This window comes from Lissotriton vulgaris, chromosome 2_1 (genome assembly GCF_964263255.1).
Source record: "Lissotriton vulgaris chromosome 2_1, aLisVul1.2, whole genome shotgun sequence".
Lineage (NCBI taxonomy): Eukaryota > Metazoa > Chordata > Amphibia > Caudata > Salamandridae > Lissotriton > Lissotriton vulgaris.
The window spans coordinates 1,027,973,079-1,027,992,810 of NC_141687.1; the positions used below are offsets into that span (position 1 = coordinate 1,027,973,079).

Consider the following 19,732-nt stretch of genomic DNA (forward strand, 5'->3'; position numbering starts at 1 on the left):
TCTTGAAGGGATGACCTGTGGAGGGTCAACTGACACAAGGGGAACCTCAGTGTTTCCTCCTTTGTCCGACATGCTGTTTCTAGTGTGGTGTAAGTGATGCACCTACCTACACTATGTGTTTACCTACTGATCCCTTGCTAAGAGTTGCAGCCAAGGTGTGCTAAGCCTTGAGGAGCTACAACAGCTGGTTCAGTAGAACTCAGAGTATTCTAAGCTTTAGTTATATGTACCTAACAGTACTTATGTGATCTTTCAACAAGATATTCTTAGGATACGTGTGGTAAAACAACAGCAAGCTCAAATCCCAACCGCTGCTCACCAATGTGAGAAGGTGGCCTGATATGCAGTGCTCACTATTCTAGTGAACCCTATGTATCAGTCCAGCAACCCTTATTGATGATTGGTTGTAAGTCAACCTTATAGACCAGCTATCCTAGTAGCGTGGATACGAGCAGTCTAAGGCTAAAGACTCGAGAGGGCGTGTTAAGCCAGCTGTTTACCACACATATACCCCTTGAATACCAAGTGAAAGGACACCACACAAGTGTTATGAAAATAAACAGTTATTTATTTAAAGATCACAACAGCCCTGTACTCTTTATGAGGACAGGGTACTAAGCACAAACCAAAACTCTTACAAAACTACTTAAGTTAGCACAGTATATACAAATGCCCGAGGGGCACGGGAAACCATATACTCTGAAAGTGGAATGCGAAATTCCTAGCAGGTAAGTACAGTACTAATAGCTTTTGGAATCGCTAGGACTTGACTAGGGAATCGTTGGATTACGTCTAGGAGGCCTAGGGGACTCGGGTGCAGTGTGTGCACTCTCACGCGAGATGCGGGACAAAAGTCTATGGTAGCTAGGAAATAGAAAGTTAGTGTTCTCGGGCGAACCCGACCTGGTAGGGAGAAAACGAAAGTAGATTCTGACCCTTGGATAGTGAGGCTATGCTGGGGCACCGAAATGCCGAAGTTACCTAGCCCAGGGGCTGCAGCTGCATAGGTCTGAAAAGACGTCGGGAATCCTCGTAGACGGACCAGGAGCCGGAAGAAAAGATGCTGGCCGGTGACCAGTGAAGAAAGTTCAGTTGGATCCAAGCCTGGATCTCGAAGATAGATGACACCTGAAAGCAGAGGGGACCAAGTTCGAGACTACTAGCCAGTAGTCAGTGGGCACCAGGAGGGCACCGGATGGTAGCCACCTCGACAAGGTGAGTGGGTGACGCTTGACTCGAAGATCTCACGGACCAGGAGGCGTTGTCGGCGACCAGGATGGAGGTTCGAGCTGTCCCACGAAGATAGAAGCTGTCGGCGTCGCTGGACCCAGGATTGGGCAACAAAGCCTTGGCAAATTCAAGCCCACGCGGTGGACCTAAAATGGCGTCTGGAGTGGACCAGGGGGGTCCGGGGTGCCTCTCTTGCACAAGGAAGCAAGGGCCAGCCTGGAGCAACCAGACCAGCAGAAGAGTTGTCGTCGGGCGTCGTTCAGAAGGCCACAAGCCAGCCGGCTAGTAGCCAAACAACGCGGTGCACAGCAAACAGCAGAAGGGCCCCACGCCGATCGTGGAGATGCAGGGAGGCTGATCTTGGGTGCTGGAGCTGCGCAGGGTTGGGGCTTCTCGGACCCCAAAGCACTCACCAGTGGAAGACTCGGTGGGCTTGCAATAAAGATGTCGTGCAGTCTTGGCGATCGTCGGTCCCTTGAGGTCTCGTCGCACTCACGGTTCTCAGCTTTGCTGTAGAGGTGAGTAGAGGTCAGAGGTGCCAGGGAAGCCGGGTCTCGTCGTGCTGGGTCGTCGGATTCGTGATGAAGGACTTGCAGCAGACCGCAGTGTTCTTTAGGATGGTGCCTGCGGATGCAGGGTGACTACTCCTTAGCCACAAGGGAGAATCTTGAAGAAGAAATCGTGAAGTCCTTTCGAAGAAAGTGGTATCTTGATTCCAAAGATGATCTAATTTTAACAGGGGGCCCGCTCCCATCTTTATACTAAAAAAGGGGGCTGACCCGGTGACTAGGTCCTGCCTATGGGTGGGACTAGGTGGGGGGTGGTTACACCCCTCAGCCATGCCGGACTTCCCCAGGCCAGGGGCTGGTGTGCCCCTGGAACTGGTTCAGACCGGCCTATGCGTAGTGAGCACCGGGGTGCCACTCAGCAGTCACCTTCCTGTAAAGCCCTGCCTACCCAGGATACACAAAACCATGTCTGGGACGGTGCTAGCACCGCCCCTGACAGGAAACCCTTTGTCCAGGCTCCCCTCGCTGGAAGGACTCCCAGCTGTAGGGGGTCAGACTCGTGTCTGTGGTGGCAGCATCCATTTTGTGGAGCTGAGGCTTCAGTTAACTTTAACCGGGGTTCACAGTTACATACATGTCGTGTCCCTCTAGAAGGGTGGAATGCTAACCCCGTCGCCAGAATTGGCGAGGGGTTAGTATTCCAATTCGTATGACACCTTACTCGACATGTTTTGATAAAGCAATACCAAAGATAGCATTTAACCGCGAGGATTATAATGCACTTAAGAGTATATGGTATGCGATATCATGGAACAGCTATTAGGACTTGATTCCGCAAGCTGCAGACAGGCTCAGCTCATGCCAGAGCACCATCTCACACGATTCCAAGCACTCTGCCTTCAGGATTGTCAAGGCCTGCCATAGGAGTGACTGATAGGAATCTGTGTGTCCATTTTAGGGTTAGGTATAGGTATACTACACCTACAGCAAAGGGTGATTACACGACTTTGCCCCAGCTGTCATGCAGCCAGTTGTGTCAAATTTAGGAGGCCAGCCAGGGGTGGCACAATACGTGCTGCAGCCCCTGGCAGCCCTGGGTACACCTATGCCCTGAGTTACAGGGTCTGATAAGGTGGCCCAGTACCAATTGGTAGATGCACCTAGGGTACATGAGGTAATTTAGAAAGAGAACAGCCCGGCTGTGGGTCTGATTGGCAGGCCCACAGCCAGAGAAAGTCGTAAACCAGTGAAACAAAAGCAAAAAATCTGGGTGATCATAGGATTGCAGACCCTACTCTCCTACACCGACCCACCCATCCTCCCCGTTCTGCGAACCGATATCTAGGGTTAGGGTCATCCCCTTCAGGGCCCTAGTTTCATGGCTCTGCGTATCTGGCGCGGAAAAGCTGTGTTATCAGAACTGACGTCAGCGCGCATGGGCGCCGTCTATATACTCCGACGACGTCATCCCGGCGCTCACGACGCCGACGACGGACGCGGAGCCGCAGACGACGCCTACCGGCGCGCAGGGGTATTGCTACGCAAAAATTTCCGGATCCAGTCTGACGCCTGGGGATATTCTAAGGTAAGGAATCTATCACTAACTAATGTCTCTTACAGATATATTGTTACACAAGTAGTAACTTGTGCCTCAAATGACTAGTGCCACAATAATTTAGTTGTGATTAATCTGTGGGTTGAGAGGCAAAAAGAAAACCCCTATTAAATATTTTTTACTCAATTTAGATAAAACCTGAGCAGTACATGTTAGAGCTGATATACTGAACCACATGTGTAGTGGCATTAACTGTGGTACAATAAAATGATAAAGCCATAATACCAAGGATACCCTATGGTTTGCTAAGAACAGATCCTCACTCATTGTAGAAGCTAACACCTAGGCTTTGGTATCGGTTTCAGTGTATAGAATGATACTAGGCTTTTGGATACAATTTTCTTGAACATTTGTAATTGAGGCATCAGGAAAAAAAAGAAAAAATGGCTGGATTGCCTGAAAAGTTGTTTGGCTTGCTAACAAGTATTGGCATACTAGAAAAATAGCTTATGAAAGAATGTTTTCATTCCACGATACGCTGGTATTTTTTCCAGAAATGAAGGTACAGAAATGGGAAAATAGATAGTTTCAATCTGAGTAAGGCAACAGACAAAAATTAAATGCAAGTGATAACATTAGTTTTCAAGCCAACTACTAGGTGTGCATTCCACTTGCCCTTTGGAGATTTTACCCATTTTATTTATTTTAAAGATTTAAATATGGGAATAGTGGTACCACTGTGACGAATTAGATTATATATCCATGCCTGTCTTGATGAACCCTTTTCAGTATGAAAATTGTAAGATACTTCTTCTGCAATTGACAAGTCCAGAATGCTGTGTTTATTCCACTTTATTTAAGTACCACAATCGGGTGTTAAGATCCCTTTGTAAGAGGTTTTATGCTACATTTCCTCTGCTTACTCTTGTAGCAACGAAGGACACGTGAACTATCTTACCTGTAAAAAAATGCATTATTCATAGTACTGTTCCTGAAGGTAATTTAATTTTGTGGTCTTTTCTGATCTTAACTTTTGCAAGACAAGTTGAATGATGTATACGTTCCAATATGTTTGAATGTTCACTTAGAAAAATGCACAGTTCATAGTGTTTCTTTTTTGCTCATGATAGGCAGTGTATTACAACAAATGCTCACACTAATTGTCCCCCCCCCCGCTTAATATCCCAGTTGTTGATAGTTTTCCATTTACTGTGTCAGTATTAGCTCTTTTTTCAAGTTGAAATTATAAATTAATGCATGTTTGCTGGTTATAGGAGGATGAAGAAGACAACACAAGCATTGAAGAACTAGAAAAACAGATTGAAAAACTGCTAAAGGTATTATGTTTTAATTCAGACAATCCGGTATATTATTGTTAATGTCATTGAACATATAAACATGATTGATACATTGTAACTGTAATAGCATTGTCGGAAATAATGAACTTTTCACTGAACTTTCTTATTTTTATCATTGTGTCCATATTTAAATGTACTGCTCTATATATCTAATTTCTATGGTAATTATGTTCAGCCTCTTCCATTTCTAACATTAGAGCTCGCAGTCACCTAATAAGCAGTACCAAAATGGTGCAGAGATTAACGCGAAAACCATCATCCCCTTTTCTTCGCCCTTATGCATCTCATGGGTACATCACTCCTCATTTTAGTCTTGTGCAGTGACCTACATGCATTATGTCAATATGGAATTGTTTAATTTAGTGACTATCTTTATAACTGTTGGGTTGTATTATTTACCTCTACTGCTATGTGCGTCCTACTATCAATTAGTACCGTACTTCAATAAATCGATGTCACAGATGCTCTTATTTATGATTTCAGATCATGCATGATTAATGTAAACAAATTGGGCCCCCCCTGGAAACAAGTATAATTCTCAGGACTGGGGAAAACATCAATGTTTAAACAAATTCCCTGAGCAACTATGGATAATGACATGAATGTAGCACATTACAACGCGTGCTTTTACCACGCGGTAGGTAACAATGCGATTGTTACAACAACCGCGTTGTTACCATGCGAGGCATTACATTGCAAGTCGTTTCAATGGCTTGCGCTAGGTGGCGCGCTGGGCTTAGGAATAGTATAAATGACTATTCCTACTCCAGTTAGCGCAACAGCAGGGAAGGTGTTGGATTAAAAATCCAACACATACCCTGGTGTTGCACACAACCTAGCGCAAGTCGTTGAAACATCTTGCGATGTAATGCCACGCGTGGCAACAACGCAGTTGTTGTAACAACCCTGTTGTTACCTGCCTGCGTGTTATTGACAGTGTTGTAAACGCTGTTTCCCTAATGGAATGTAGCACATAACATCTGAAAGAGACACGTTAGTGATAGATTCCTTACCTTAGAATATCCCCAAGCGTCAGACTGGATCCAGAAATGTTTACATAGCAGTACCCTTGCGCGTCGGTAGGCGTCGTCTGCGGCTCCGCGTCCGTCATCGGCGTCTTGGGCGCTGTGATGACGTCGTCGGAGTACTTAGACGCCGCCTCCGCGTGCTTACGTCAGTTCTTCTTTTTTCCGCGCCAGCAAGCGCAGATCTGGAAGAAGCAGTACTTTAGTCACTTTTTGACTAGCCTTTTTTGATCCCTTTTGATAATTTTTTCTTGAGTCTTGCGACTCCGGACGGTGCCTAGGGATGCCTGGTTTCAAGCCTTGTGAGGATTGCGACCGACTGATGTCGTCACTGACCCTCACCGTCGGTGTCTCCACTGTCTCGGCGTCGACCACGACGACAAGACCTGCCCCGACTGCTGGGCCCTGACTTCGAAAGCTGGAGCGGTACCGCAATCGACTTGAACTCCGGCAGTCGGCCCCGCGCCGCAAGAGGTCCCGGTCCCACAGGAGGTCGAGGGACAGGTCGCGGGGGACGGAGCCATCACAGCTCCGAGAGTCGGCATCACTCCTCCGGGTCGAAGTCGTCGTCGGGTAAGCACAAGAAGTCGAAGAGACGTCATCGCTCTTCTGACTTCCCCCCCCCCCCCGACGTTCGCGCGACGCGGCCTGGGGTTCAGGTGACACGGCCCACGCGGCTCCGTCGGAGTAGCGGGCGTCGCAGCCTGCTCCACACCCTCCGGTCCCTGGGCAGGACGCAACGCCGGGGGAGATCGAGCATTTCCTCATGGCCATGAGGAACCTCTCTTCCCCCACGGGTTTCGCGGCGCCTTCTGGCCAAGCGGGCCTGTCTGGGGCCCCTAGCCGGTCAGGGGCTTCGGGCCCGGCGCCGCAGGGCCCCACTGGATCCGCTTCGGGATCCGGGTCGTCGCCGGTTGACCTAACGGCCTCACCAGTGCCGGTCCCTCAGGTGTCACCTCCGGTGCCGTCCTCGGGCGGCGCCGCCCCCGATGCCTCCCTCGCTCCGGTTCCGGCGTCGGAACGGCGCCGCTTTCTGTGCCGCTTGGGGAATTTAGCTTCTATGAACCGGCCTCATCATTTGACAACCCTGATTATCAGGGGATGGGTGAAGAGGAGTATTGGGAGGGGTCTGAGGACCCTCTGACCCGAGTGTCAGTCTCAAGAGGACTCGACAGGTGGACTTGGGGATGCCAGTGGTTTAGACACATCACCAGACACTGGCTTTTGTCTCACCACCTACCGTGGCTACGGAGGAGGGGGCAACCTACAGTGTGGTGTTGATGAGGGCAGCCAAGGCCTTGGGTCTTGAGCTCCCCGTCGTGGCCGTGAGGACTAACCTCCTCACTGAGGTCCTTAAACCGCAGTCAAGCTCGGCCGAGCCTCTGCTGCCATTTAATGAGGCCTTGACCGATGTTCTTTTGGGCACTTGGTCCAGGCCCGCTATGGGTTCGCCCGTAGATAGGAACGTGGCCAGACGCCACCGCCCGGCCCCGGGCGCCCCATGTTTCCTGTCCACCCACCCCACCCCCGAGAGCCTGGTCATCCAGGCTTCAAATTCCCAGACCGCATTCCCGTCGGCTCCGCCGGACAGGGTATCCAAGAGGTATGAGCAGTACGGCAAAAAGGTATTCTCCTCCCTTAGTCTGGGACTGCTGTCTTCCAACACCGCATGCCTCTTGGGCCGCTACACCCACTCTCTGTGGGATACGGTCGCGGAATTGCTGCCAGAGTGTCCGTTGGAGGTACAGGCCAAACTCGGCCAAGCCCTTGTGGAAGGCCGGGATGCAGCAAAATATTCTATCCGGTGTGGGCTGGATACCACCGACTCACTAGGTAGAGCGATGGCAACGACCGTGGCGATTCGACGCCACGTCTGGTTGAGGTCCGCCAACTGTTCGGCCGATGTCCAGAATACATTGATGGACATGTCGTTTGATGGCCGTCGCCTTTTTGGCGACAAGGCAGACCATTGGCTTGAGCGCTTTACGTGTCATGCCTGTCACCGAGAGCGTGGTTGGCAAACATCATCCAGTTGGTTGGCAGAGTAATGCGCATGCGCGAAGACCTGAGCATGCGCAGGAGCTCCTGTTCCGGCATTTAGTAACTCCCTTCCCTTCACAGAACGCTTCGCGTTCCTTTCTGGTTCCGGGGTCCTGTATATTCGAATCGAGTCACTGTGGTGGCGTTTAGCGGGTCCCGTCGGGTCTGCGTCTGGCGTCGGGTCGTATCTGAACAGGTACCAAGTTTGGTTTCTTGATCGGTACTTATATTTACTTTTCTTCATTATTGTTTGGCGTTTACAGAGTTGTTTTTAAGCCGCCTTGGTTGCTCTGGTATGAGCCTTTGTTCCCTATCCCTGAATGTGTAAGGGATCGGCAGTTAAGAGGATTTATGTCTAAATCCCTTCTTGCAGACCGTTTCGGTTCGTGTCTTTATTTTGATTGTGATTATCAAGTCTTTGACGAATAGAGAGCACTTCTTATGTTTTCGTTGGGACTAGTGGAGTATTGATACTAGTCCCGGCAGTGATCTATTGTTAGTGGAATTAGAGGAGCAATGATTCTAGTTCCAGTTTTTACTTTGTCCTCTAACACACATACAGGTAGGCATAGAAGCACAGTGGTTATATTGGGGAGTTTAGTGCAAGTATCTAGACTAATTACTCTGGAACCATTACAGGGTACACGGAGAACTGTCATTCCTGCATATCGGACCAGTCCTTTCTATCTACATATATACCATCCTATCTACTCTAAACAGTACGCATATTTCTTAACTCTCTTACCTTCTCTTTTACCTATCGCCAAGAGCTGCACTAACCTGTATTCCTTGTTCTCACTTATAGGAAAACAGCTTATCTCAGAAGTTTATTGGTTCCCCCAGGATTATCAGCCAGTCCTCCTGTGTATGAAGACACCTGTGCTTTTCCCCCCCACTTACCTTGTTTTGTTTCCCTGTTTTCCCCTGACGGGCATCACTATTTGTATCCAGTCATTCTACTCTGGCACATGGTGAACCGGTTAGGGGAGACAGTGGAGCTAGCAGCATTTCCCTGGTGCTTCTGAGGCAACAATCGCGACAAGCACTACAGAACGCGAAGCCCTTATCTATTTGCCGCCCAAGCACCATGGAAGTTGTAGGAGAGTAGGGTCTGCAATCCTATGTTCGCCCAGATTTTTTGCTTTTGTTTCACTGGTTTACGACTTTCTCTGGCTGTGGGCCTGCCAATCAGACCCACAGCCTGGCTGTTCTCTCTCTAAATTACGATATGTGCCCTAGGTGCATTTACCAATTGGTACTGGGCCACCTTATCAGACCCTGTAACCCAGGGCATAGGTGTACCCAGGGCCGCCAGGGGCTGCAGCATGTATTATGCCACCCCTGGCTGGCCTCCTAAATCTGACACAACTGGCTGCATGACAGCTGGGGCGAAGTCGTGTAATCACCCTTTGCTTTAGATCTAGTAGCCCTATATCTAACCCTCCAATGGACACCCGAGTTCCTATCAGTCACTCCTATGGCAGGCCTTGACAATCCTGAAGGCAGAGTGCATGGGCTCGTGTGAACTAAGCTCTGGCCCGAGCCGAGCCCGGTTGCAGCTTGCGGAATCAAGACCCAATGGCTGTTCCATGATAACGCGTACCATATCGGTAACTTCGGTGTCGCGTTATCAAGACATGTCGAGTAAGGTGTCATACGAATCGGGATGCTGCCCTCTCACCAACTCTGGCGACGAGGTTAGCATTCCGCCCTTCTAGAGGGACACGACATGTACGTAACTGTGAACCCCGGTTAAAGTTAACGAAAGCCTCAGCTCCACAAAATGGATGCTGCCACCACAGACACGAGTCTGACCTCCTGCTACTGGGAGTCCTTCCAGCGAGGAGCACTTGGACAAAGGGTTTCCTGTCAAGGGCGGTGTTCGCACCGTCCCAGACAGGGTTTGTGTATTCTGGGTAGGTAGGGCTTTTGCGAGAAGGTGACTGCGGAGTGGCACCCCGGTGCTCACTACGCATCTGCCGGTTAGAACCAGTTCCAGGGGCGACAGCCCTGGCCTGGGGAAAGTCCGGCAGGGGAGAGGGGTGTAACTACCCCCCTTCCTGGTCCCACCCTTAGGGCAGGACCTAGTCATGTACCCACCCCTTCCTTTAGGATAAAGGCCGGAGCGGGGACCCTTCCAAATTAGATCATCTTTGAATCAAGAACTACTTTCTACGAAAGGACCTTCAAGACTCTTCTCAAGATTTCTCCCTTGTGGCTAAGGAGTAGTCACCCTGCATCAGCGGGCACCATCTAAGAACTCTGCGGTTTGCTGTAAGTCCTTCCTCAAGGAATCCGACGGCCCAGCTCGACGAGAACCGGCTTCCCTGGCACCTCTGACCTCTACCCACGTCATCAGCTCAGCTGTGATCTGTGGGTGCGACGAGACCTCGAGGGACCGGCCATCATCAGAACCTGCACGCTCTTAAAAACCAGCACGACCATCGAGGTAACTCTCTGGTGAGTGCTCTGGGGTCCGAGAAGCCCCGACCCTGAGCCGCTCCAGCACCGAAGTGCAGTCTCCCAGCATCTCCACGATCTGCGTGGGGCCCTTCTGCTCGCTGCTCAGCACGTTGTCTGGTCACTAGCCGCTGGCTCGTGTCCTTCTGTGACGACATCCGAGAATCAACACTGCCGGTCTGGTTGCTCCAGACTGGCCCTTGCTTCCATCTTTTCGAGAAGCACCCCGGACCCTCCTGGTCCACTCAAGACGCCGACAGCGACATCCGTCGTGGGACAGCTCGCACCTCCACCGTGGTCGCCGACAACGCCTCCTGGTCCGAGAGACTGCAGAGCCTAGCGTCGCCCACTCACCTGGTCGAGGTGACGGCCAACCGGTGCCTTCCTGGTACCCTCTGACTACTGGCTAGTAGTACGAACTTGGTCCCCTCTGCTTTCAGGTTTCATCAATCTCCGATCCAGGCTTGGATCTCTACGAACTATTCATCACTGGTCGCCGGCCAGCAACTCCTTTTCTTCCGGCTCCTGGCTCGTCAGCGAAGACCCCGACGCCTGTAAGACTTGTGCAGCCGCAGCCCTCGTGGCTAGGTAACTCGGCATTTCGGTGCCTGCATAGCCTCCTTACTCTAGGGTCCCGAGTCCCTCGCTTCCGACTTGCCTTAACCTTTCCGTGTCCCCGGACACTTGTTTTAAACTGTGCACTTGAAGTATTTACTAAAGAGATTTGGTTTGTGCTTAGTACCCTGTCCTCATAAAGAGTACAGGGCTGTTGTGATTCTTAATAAATATACTGTTTATTTTCATAACACTTGTGTGGTGTCCTTTCACTGGGTGTTCAAGGGGTACATGTGTGGTAAACAGCTGGCTTAACGCGCCCTCTCGAGTCTTTAGCCTTAGACTGCTCGTATCCACGCTACTAGGATAGCTGGTCTATAGGTTGACTTACAACCAAACACCATAAGGGTCGTTGGAACGATACATAGCGGTCGCTAGAATAGCGAACGTTGCATATCGGGCCAACTTCTCACAGAAGTGACATCAGGTGACCTTGCTAACATGATGGGTAATCTCCAGAGAGAGACCCAAGCTCTGGCCGATCGTATGAACAGAATGGATGTGCAGGGAGGTGAAGGAGCATCAAGCTCCCAGACTCCCGTTATCCAAGTTGTTACACCACCTCCCCCTATACCCTTGGCTCCTCCAGAAAGGTTCCACGGGGACCCCACAAAATGTGCGGCATTCATTAGTCAGTGTCAATTACACTTTATGTGTAAGGCAGCTTGTTTCCCTTCAGACCAAGCAAAGGTTGCGTTTGTCCTTTCTTATTTAGGAGGGTCTGCTGCGAATTTGGCTATACCTTTAATTGAAAGAGATGATCCCCTGCTTCTTGATTATAACGCTTTCAAGAGAGAACTGCGGAAATTGTTTGATAAACATACATTCACGCATGCAGCAGATACAGAGTTGTTAACACTTAAACAGGGCTCTAAAGATCTACCCACGTACATATCCACATTCCATAGACTAGTAGCGGAAGCAGGATGGCCTCTTGAGAAGTGTAGCGCCTTATTCTACAAAGGGTTGCGGGATGAATTAAAGGATGCTCTAGCTCACGTAGTAGACCCCCCTGATACATGCACGGAACTAATCGACCTGGTTGTAAAACTTGACCATCGATTAGGAGAAAGAAGGAAAGATAGGACAAGAGTCGATTTTAATAAGATAACGCACACGGAAGGAAAGACAGACACTGATGTAAGCACGGATAACACGGAACCTATGCAGATAGGGAGCATTAAGTGACCCCTCAGTGAGGCTGAAAAGAAACGCAGGAGGGACCATTGGTCCAACAATGTCAATCCTCACTCTTTCAAAGGGTACCCCCACCACAGGTAGTGGTATAAGGGGGGCCTTTGTTGTGCCACCTGATTTGCCACTGGCTTGACAAGTGACACATGAGCGACAAAACTCTTTAGTGTCTTCAGACATATGAGGCCAGTGAAAGTGAGGGACAAGCCTGTCCCAAGTTTTATTCTGGCCTAAGTGACCTGCAAGGGGAATTTCATGGGCCAAGGTGAGAAAGAAACCTCTAAGAGACAAGGGGATGACCAGCCTCCTGGTAGCACCAGGTTTGGGGTCTCTTGCCTCAGAGTATAGGAGTCCATCATCCCAGTATACCTTATGGGTACCTGTGGCATTCCCTGCAGCCTCAACAGCAGCTTGCTGTCTGAGGGGTTCAAGGGAGGAACAGTCTAACTGTGCCTGCCTCAAGTCTGCCCTGGAAGGTCCCCCTGTCCCAAGAATCTCAACCTGTTCAGGCTCAAGCTCTTCTAAGACAGTTCCTTCTGGGGTCTTTGGTTCAGCCTCCTGAGATAGCTGATCCTCCACCTGTTGTTCCAGGGTCCAGCACTTGTTCAGCTGGGCATTTTTTGGCCTGTGACCTAGTCACAGCAAGGACATGTGCTGACTAACCTACCATTTCCACATGAGTCCTATACTCCACTTCTGACCATAAGGAGGATTCCAAATCATTGCCCAAAAGACAGTCCACTGGGAGGTCTGAACAAACTACAACCCTTTTGAGGCCAGTTACCCCTCCCCAGGAGAAGTTAACAATTGTCATACTGTGATTGGTAGTGACATTGCTAGCATTGGTCACTAGGTAGTCTGAACCTAGTATGATCTGATCAGGGTCAACGAATGCTGGTGTCACCATAGTGACGCTGGCACATGTGTCCCTGTAGGCCATAGCCATTTTTCCATTGATTAAAGGCGTTTGTCTGTATTTGCCCAGAGTACTGGGACTTACAGTAGGGTCAAATCCATGTCCCCAGTACAGACAAGTACAGCCTGAGTAGGTATCCTGACTAAGTCAAAACCCACCTCAGTTCCCAGGGTTAACCCAACTATAGCCTTGGGGGGGTGCACTACCACTACTAACTGTACTGGGGGGTGCAGGTGCCTTAGGGGCAGTAGTGGTAGGAGCTGTGCCTTTCTTGGTGCACTCACTAAACCAGTGAGTCTTACTTTTACAGTATTGGCACCATGGTTTTCTCTGACCATCATTATTCTTCTTTTGGGAATTCTGGGACCCACCCTCCTTAGATTGTTGGGGCCCTGTTGAAGACTTCTGGTCATTTTGATTATTCTCATTACCCTTCTGGTCTGCTTTCTTCTGGCCACCACCCTGGTTCTGGTTCTGCTGCTTGACCCTTGTCCTGACCCATCTGTCTGCCTTCTTTCACAATTCTTGGGGAGAGGTCAGATCTGAGTCAATCAAGTGCTGATGCAACAACTGGTTCTGACAATTATTTAAGATTTGCTCTCTCATAATTAGATTATATAATCCTGTGTAATCAGTAACTTTACTTCCCAGTAACCAGCCTTCCAAAGCCTTAGTGGCACAATCAACAAAGTCAGTCCAATCCTGAGCTTGAGTTTTCTGGGTGTCTCTGAACAGCAACCTGTACTGTTCAGTGGTTAGGCCATACCAATCAATCAAGGCACTTTTCAGAACTTGGTAATAATTTCCAGCTTCATCTCTAACAGTGAGGAGCTTGTCTCTTCCTTTACCTTCAAAGGAGAGCCACAATATAGCTGCCCACATACTCTGGGGTACCTGCTGTACTTTGGAGGCCCTCTCCAGAGCAGTCATCCATTTGTGGATGTCATCTCCTACTTTAAAGGAGGGCACTATTTTACTCAGGTGTCTATTATCAAAACTCCTGTCCTTATCTCTAGGGATAATGCTGCCACCAGTGGGTTCTACCCCACTCAATTACTGCTTTCTGGCAAAGGCAAGTTTCTCTTTGGCAAGGGCAAGTTCTTCCCTTTGGATCCTCAGATTCACTTCCTTCATCTTTGCTTCATGCTCTCTTCTCTGAGGAGAAGTCATCCCCTTCTGAGAAGATGCCAGAGAGACATGGGAATGAATAGATTTGTTAGAGCCTCTGGAGTGAGACCTAGCTCTTCTATTCACCATGTTAGGCCTGCTTGTGGAGGGGACTGTGGCTCCCCCAGCTCCATTCTCATGCAGACTTAAGTTGGCCCTGGTAAGTCTACTGACTAAAACCTGACCATTGTCTACCTCTCCATCAGATGAGTTCCCATCTTCATCTCCATCTACATCTTCTGTTTCAGGAAGGTTAGACTCAGGGTCACCTTCTAAGGGGGGCATGCTTCCATCTGTAGGATCAGAGGGGCCTGGATTAGAAGCCCTTCTAGCATCATATGTCTCTAAGAGACCTATCAGAAAAGGAAGGGTGGGGTTAGAACCCTGTTTCTGAGGGCTGCATATCTTGAAATGACCTGCGGAGGGTCACTAGCCACAAGAGGAGTCACTGTGTTCTCTCCTGTTGCAGACATGCTTTCTAGTGAGGTGTAAGTGGTGCACTTACCTACACTATGTGTTTTCCTACTGATCCCTTGCTAAAAGTTGTAGTCAGGGTGTGCTACTCCCTTTCTACTACAACAGCTGGTTCAGTACAACTCAGAGTATTTCTAAGCTTGTTATATGTACCTATGATACCATATGTGATCTTTCAAATTATATCTCAAGATTATATTTGGTAAAAACACAGCAAGCTAAAATCCCACCGCTGCCACCAATGTTAGAAGTTGGCCTGATATACGGTGCTCACTAGTTCTAGTGATCACCTTGTATCAGTCCAAACAACCCCTATAGTGATTGGTTGTAAGTCAACCTTATAGACCAGCTATCCTAATGGTAGCATGGACAAAGCAGTCTTAGGCTAAACTCTTTTGGCATGTGAAGCCAGCTGTTTTACCACATATAACCCCTTGAATACCAGATGAAACGACACCACACAGGTTGTTATGAAAATAAACAATATATTTATTAATAACAAAACACCTCTGAACTCTTTGAGATCAGAGGGCTAAGCACATGACAAGACTCTTAGGAAAAATACGTTAAGTTGCACGAGTTACAATGTTGCCCTAGGGGCGCAACAAACCATATACTAAACAAGTGGTATAAGGAAGTCGATAAAAGGAATGGAGCTGTCCAGAGGCTGTAGGATCGCTGGGACTACACTACCCTAACTTTAGGTAAGTAATAGGAGGCCCACGGAACGTGTGTGCAGAGTGTGAACTCACACGCGAGATGCGTAACAACGTCTATGGACAGTACAGTTCAAGAAAAAGGTGAGTACGGACAATCCTGACTAGTTAGGACTAGAACGACTGTGAATCTGGACACTAGGAGAGTCAATCTACCGTTGAGCACCAAAATGCTCTTGTTACCTCACCCACGGGCTGCGGGTGCATAGGTGCGAAGTCGTGTCGGGTTTCTGCGTTGAAGTCTATGGAGCCTGGAGGAAAAGATGCTGCAGGCGACCAGGAGGAAGATGTCCGGTGTGATCCAAGGGTGGATCAAGGAAGCTGAAGACCTGGAAGCAGAGGGGACAATGTTCAAAGTCATTAGCCAGTGACTGGAGTGGAACCAGGAAGGAACCAGATGCTGTCGTCGCGATCAGGTGAAGAGGGGACGCTTGACTCCGCAGCCACGTGGTCCAGGAGGTGTCTTCGACGACCAGGATGGAGGCACGAGCTGTCGCACGCAGGCTCTCGCTGTCGGTGGTGTTGTTTCCGGATTCGGCGTCAACAGGCCTTGGCAAAGGCAACCCACGCGGTGAGTGGAAAAGGCGTCTGGTGCGGACCAGGAGGGTCCGGGGTGCTTCTCCTTTGCAGGAAAACAAGGGCCAGTCTGGAGCAACCAGACCAGCGGTGTTGATGTCGTGGGTTGTCGTCTAGGAGGCTACTAGCCAGCCGGCAAGTGACCAGACAACGCGTCGAGCAGCAATCAAGCAAAAGGGCCCCACGCAGATCTTGTGGATGCTGGAGGGCTGATCTTCTGTGCAGGAGCTGCTCGGGGCTGGGGCTTCTCAATCCCCAAAGCACTTTGTCGAGGATACCTCAGAAGTCGTGCTGGAAGCGAAGTGCAGTTTCTCCAAGATGGCCGGTCCCACGTGTCTCGTCGCACCCACGGATCTCAGCTGTGCTGCAGATGTAGGTAGAGGACGGAGAGGTCTGGAAATCCAGGTTTTGTCGGGCTCTGAAGTCTGGATTCTCGAGGGAAGACGACAAAGTGAAGCCGCTGGATGCTTGATGGTGCCTGCTTGTGCAGGGTGGTCACTCCTTGGCCACAAGGGAGATTTCTTCAGTCTTCTGTAGCGGAATGTCGAAGTCCAGAGTTTCTTCTTGTAGAGTTTCAATTCAGGATAATCTGATTTGGAATGGGTCCAGCTCCTACCTTTATCCTGCTAAAGGGGGCTGTACTATCACTAGGTCCCTCCTATGGGTGGGACCAGGAAGGGGGGTGGTTACACCCCCTATCCTTTGTCCGGTTTCGCGCCAGAGCTGGGGCTGGAGTGCCCTAGCAACTGGTTTAAACCGGTGTATGCACAGAGGCACCTTGTGTGCCCCAGGCATGTCTCATTCATTTCAGGCCTGTCCTACCCAATACACAAAATCCTGTCTGGGGTGGTGCTAGCACCTCCCAAGGCAGGAAACCCTTTGTCCAAGCCTCCCTCGCTGGAAGGACTCCCAGCAGCAGGAGGTCAGACTTTTGTCTGTGGTGGCAGCATCCATTTTGTGATGCTGAGGCTCGAGGTAACTTTAACCGGGGTTCACAGTTACATACATATCGTGTCCCTCTAAAAGGGTGGAATGCTTCCCCCGTCGCCAGAACTGGCGAGGGGGTAGTATTCCAATTCGTATGACACCTTACTCGACATGTTTTGATAATGCTATGCCAAAGTTAGCAATAACCGCGAAGATTATAATGCACTTAAGAGTATATGGTATAGCGTGATCATGGAAACAGCTAAAGGACTTGGTTCCCAAAGCTGCAGATAGGCTCAGCTCTTGCTAGAGCATCATCTCACGCTAGAGCATCATCTCACATAATTCCAAGCACTCTGCCTCCAGGATTGTTAAGGCCTGCCATAGGAGTGACTTATAGGAGGATATGTGTCTATTTTAGGTTTAGATATAGGTATATATATACTATATCTAAAGCAAAGAGTGATTACACCACCTTGCCCCAGCTGATTGATCAGCCAGTTGTGTCAGATTTGGATGGCCAGCCAGGGGTGGCATAATACATGCTGCAGCCCCTGGTAGGCCTTGGGTTCACTTATGCCCTGGGTACCTATGGTACACTGTACAAGGACTTACAAGAGTGACCCAATACCAATTGGTAAATGCACCTAAAGTACATGGATGTCAATTTAGAGAGAGAGCAGCTAGGCTGTGGGTCTGATTAGCAGGCCCACAGCCAGGGAAAGTCGTAAACCAGTGAAGCAAAAAGCAAAAATCTGGGGTGACCATAGGATGCAGACCCTACTCTTCTACAGTCGTCAGCCACCTCCAGACGACGGCACACCCCTTGCACCAGCTGGGGTTCTCCATCAATGTGCCGAAGTCACAACTGTGCCCTCTCAGAAGCTCCTTTTCATTGGAGCGGTTCTCGACTCGGCGCAGTTTCGGGTTTACCCACCCGAACAGCGGGTTCGGGATATACAGGCTCTGATTCCAATCTTTCAGCCTTTATCCCGAGTTTCGGTCAGGTTGACGCTGCGGCTTCTGGGGCTGATGGCTTCCTGCATCCTTCTGGTGCATCACGCCCGTTGGCGGATGCGGGCTCTGCAGTGGGACCTGAAGTTTCAGTGGGCCCAGCATCAGGGCAACCTGTCCGACCATGTCCTGATCTCGGAGGGCACTGTGAGACAGCTGCAGTGGTGGCTCACGGACCGCGATTGGGTCAGCGGCAGATCCCTCTCCCTTCCCCAACCGGAGCACGTAGTTGTGACGGACGCGTCCCTCGAGGGCTGGGGAGGCCACATGGGAGAGGCGGAGATCAGAGGCCTCTGGTCTCCGGCGGAGACCCGGCTCCATATCAACCTTTTGGAGCTGCGGGCGATTCGTCTAGCACTGAAGGCATTCCTCCCCTCTGTCAGGGGGAGTGTAGTGCAGGTGTTCACGGACAACACCACCGCCATGTGGTACTGCAACAAACAGGGTGGGGTGGGGTCGTGGACCCTCTGCCAGGAGGCTCTGCACCTTTGGCAGTGGCTGGAACATCAGGGTGTGACCCTGGTGGTTCAACACCTGGCAGGTTCTCTGAACGCCAGGGCGGACAAACTCAGCCGACAGTGCATGATGGATCATGAATGGCGTCTGAACTTGGACGTGGCGCAAGGCCTCTTTCAGCAGTGGGGAGAGCCTTGGTTGGATCTATTCGCCACCGAAGAGAACTCGCAATGTCATCAGTTCTGCGCGTTGGAATTTCCAAGGCGGCACTCGCTCGGAGATGCTTTTCGTCGCGAGTGGAGTTGCGGTCTATTGTACTCCTTTCCGCCTATACCACTTCTACCCAGAGTGCTGAAGAAGATCAAGCGCGACCGGGCCCAAGTCATCCTTGTGGCTCCGGACTGGGCACGAAGGTACTGGTATCCCGAGCTACTCAGTATGTCAGTCGATCCCCGGTTCGTCTGCCTCTTCAGGACGACCTTATGTCGCAGCAGCAGGGGACTGTCCTCCACCCGAACCTGTCCAGTCTCCACCTCCATGCTTGGAGATTGAGTGGCGACAGTTGAGGCCTTTTGACTTGCCTCCTGAAGTCTGTAACATCATTCTGGCAGCCAGGCGTCCCTCCACAAAGTCTGTATACGTCTGCAGGTGGAACAGATTTGTGGCATGGTGCACAACAAAGGCTGTGGATCTCTCTGTTCCTCTTTCTGAGGTTCTTGTCTTCCTTCTTTCTCTTGCCCAGCAAAGCTCTACTCTGGGCACTATCAAGGGCTACCTTTCTGCTCTTTCAGGCTTTTTAAGGCTGCCTGATAAACCTTCTTTGTTCAAGTCCCCTGTTGTTAATCGATTCCTGAAAGGCATCACACATACGTTTCCACCTGTTCCCTTCGTGATGCCTCAGTGGGACTTGAACCTGGTTCTTTCTTTTCTGATGTGCGCTCCCTTTGAACCACTTCACAACTGTCCTATCCGCCTTCTTACCTTGAAGACTGCCTTCCTGGTTGCCATCACCTCTGCCAGGAGAGTGAGTGAGCTCCAGGCTCTATCCTCTAAACCTCCTTTCCTTTCTGTCCATCCGGACAAGATTGTGTTGCGGACAAGGCCCTCTTTCCTGCCCAAGGTAGTCACAGCCTTCCACATCGGGCAGTCCATCAACTTGCCCACCTTCTTTCCGCCTCCGTATCCCTCAAAGGAGGAAGAGCGGTTCCACCGTCTGGACCCAAAACGTGCGCTCTGTTACTATCTGGATCGCACACGCCAGTTCCGGTTGGATGACCAACTCTTTGTTGGTTACGTGGGCGCTAAGAAGGGAAAGGCGGTGCACAAGCGGACCATCTCGCGGTGGATCATCTTGTGTATCCAGGCGTGTTACTCCTTGGCTAAGAAGGAACCCCCTGTTGGACTAAGGGCTCATTCCACTCGGGCCACGGCGACTACAACTGCCCTGGGCCGAGGAGTGCCCTTGCAGGACATATGCCAGGCAGCTATGTGGGCCTCGCT

At 50.3% G+C, this 19,732-nt stretch overlaps 1 protein-coding gene across 14 annotated transcripts in view; it reads left to right on the plus strand.

The window, feature by feature from the left end:
• The window catches only part of BAZ2B (bromodomain adjacent to zinc finger domain 2B), a 1,380,234-nt gene that overhangs the window by 936,890 nt on the left and 423,612 nt on the right, over positions 1 to 19,732 (plus strand). For all 14 annotated transcript variants that reach the window (XM_086956655.1, XM_086956643.1, XM_086956644.1 and 11 more), the window contains one exon: positions 4,569 to 4,631. In XM_086956655.1, the coding sequence (XP_086812781.1) occupies positions 4,569 to 4,631 (63 nt within the window). The remainder of the gene's footprint in view (positions 1 to 4,568; positions 4,632 to 19,732) is intronic.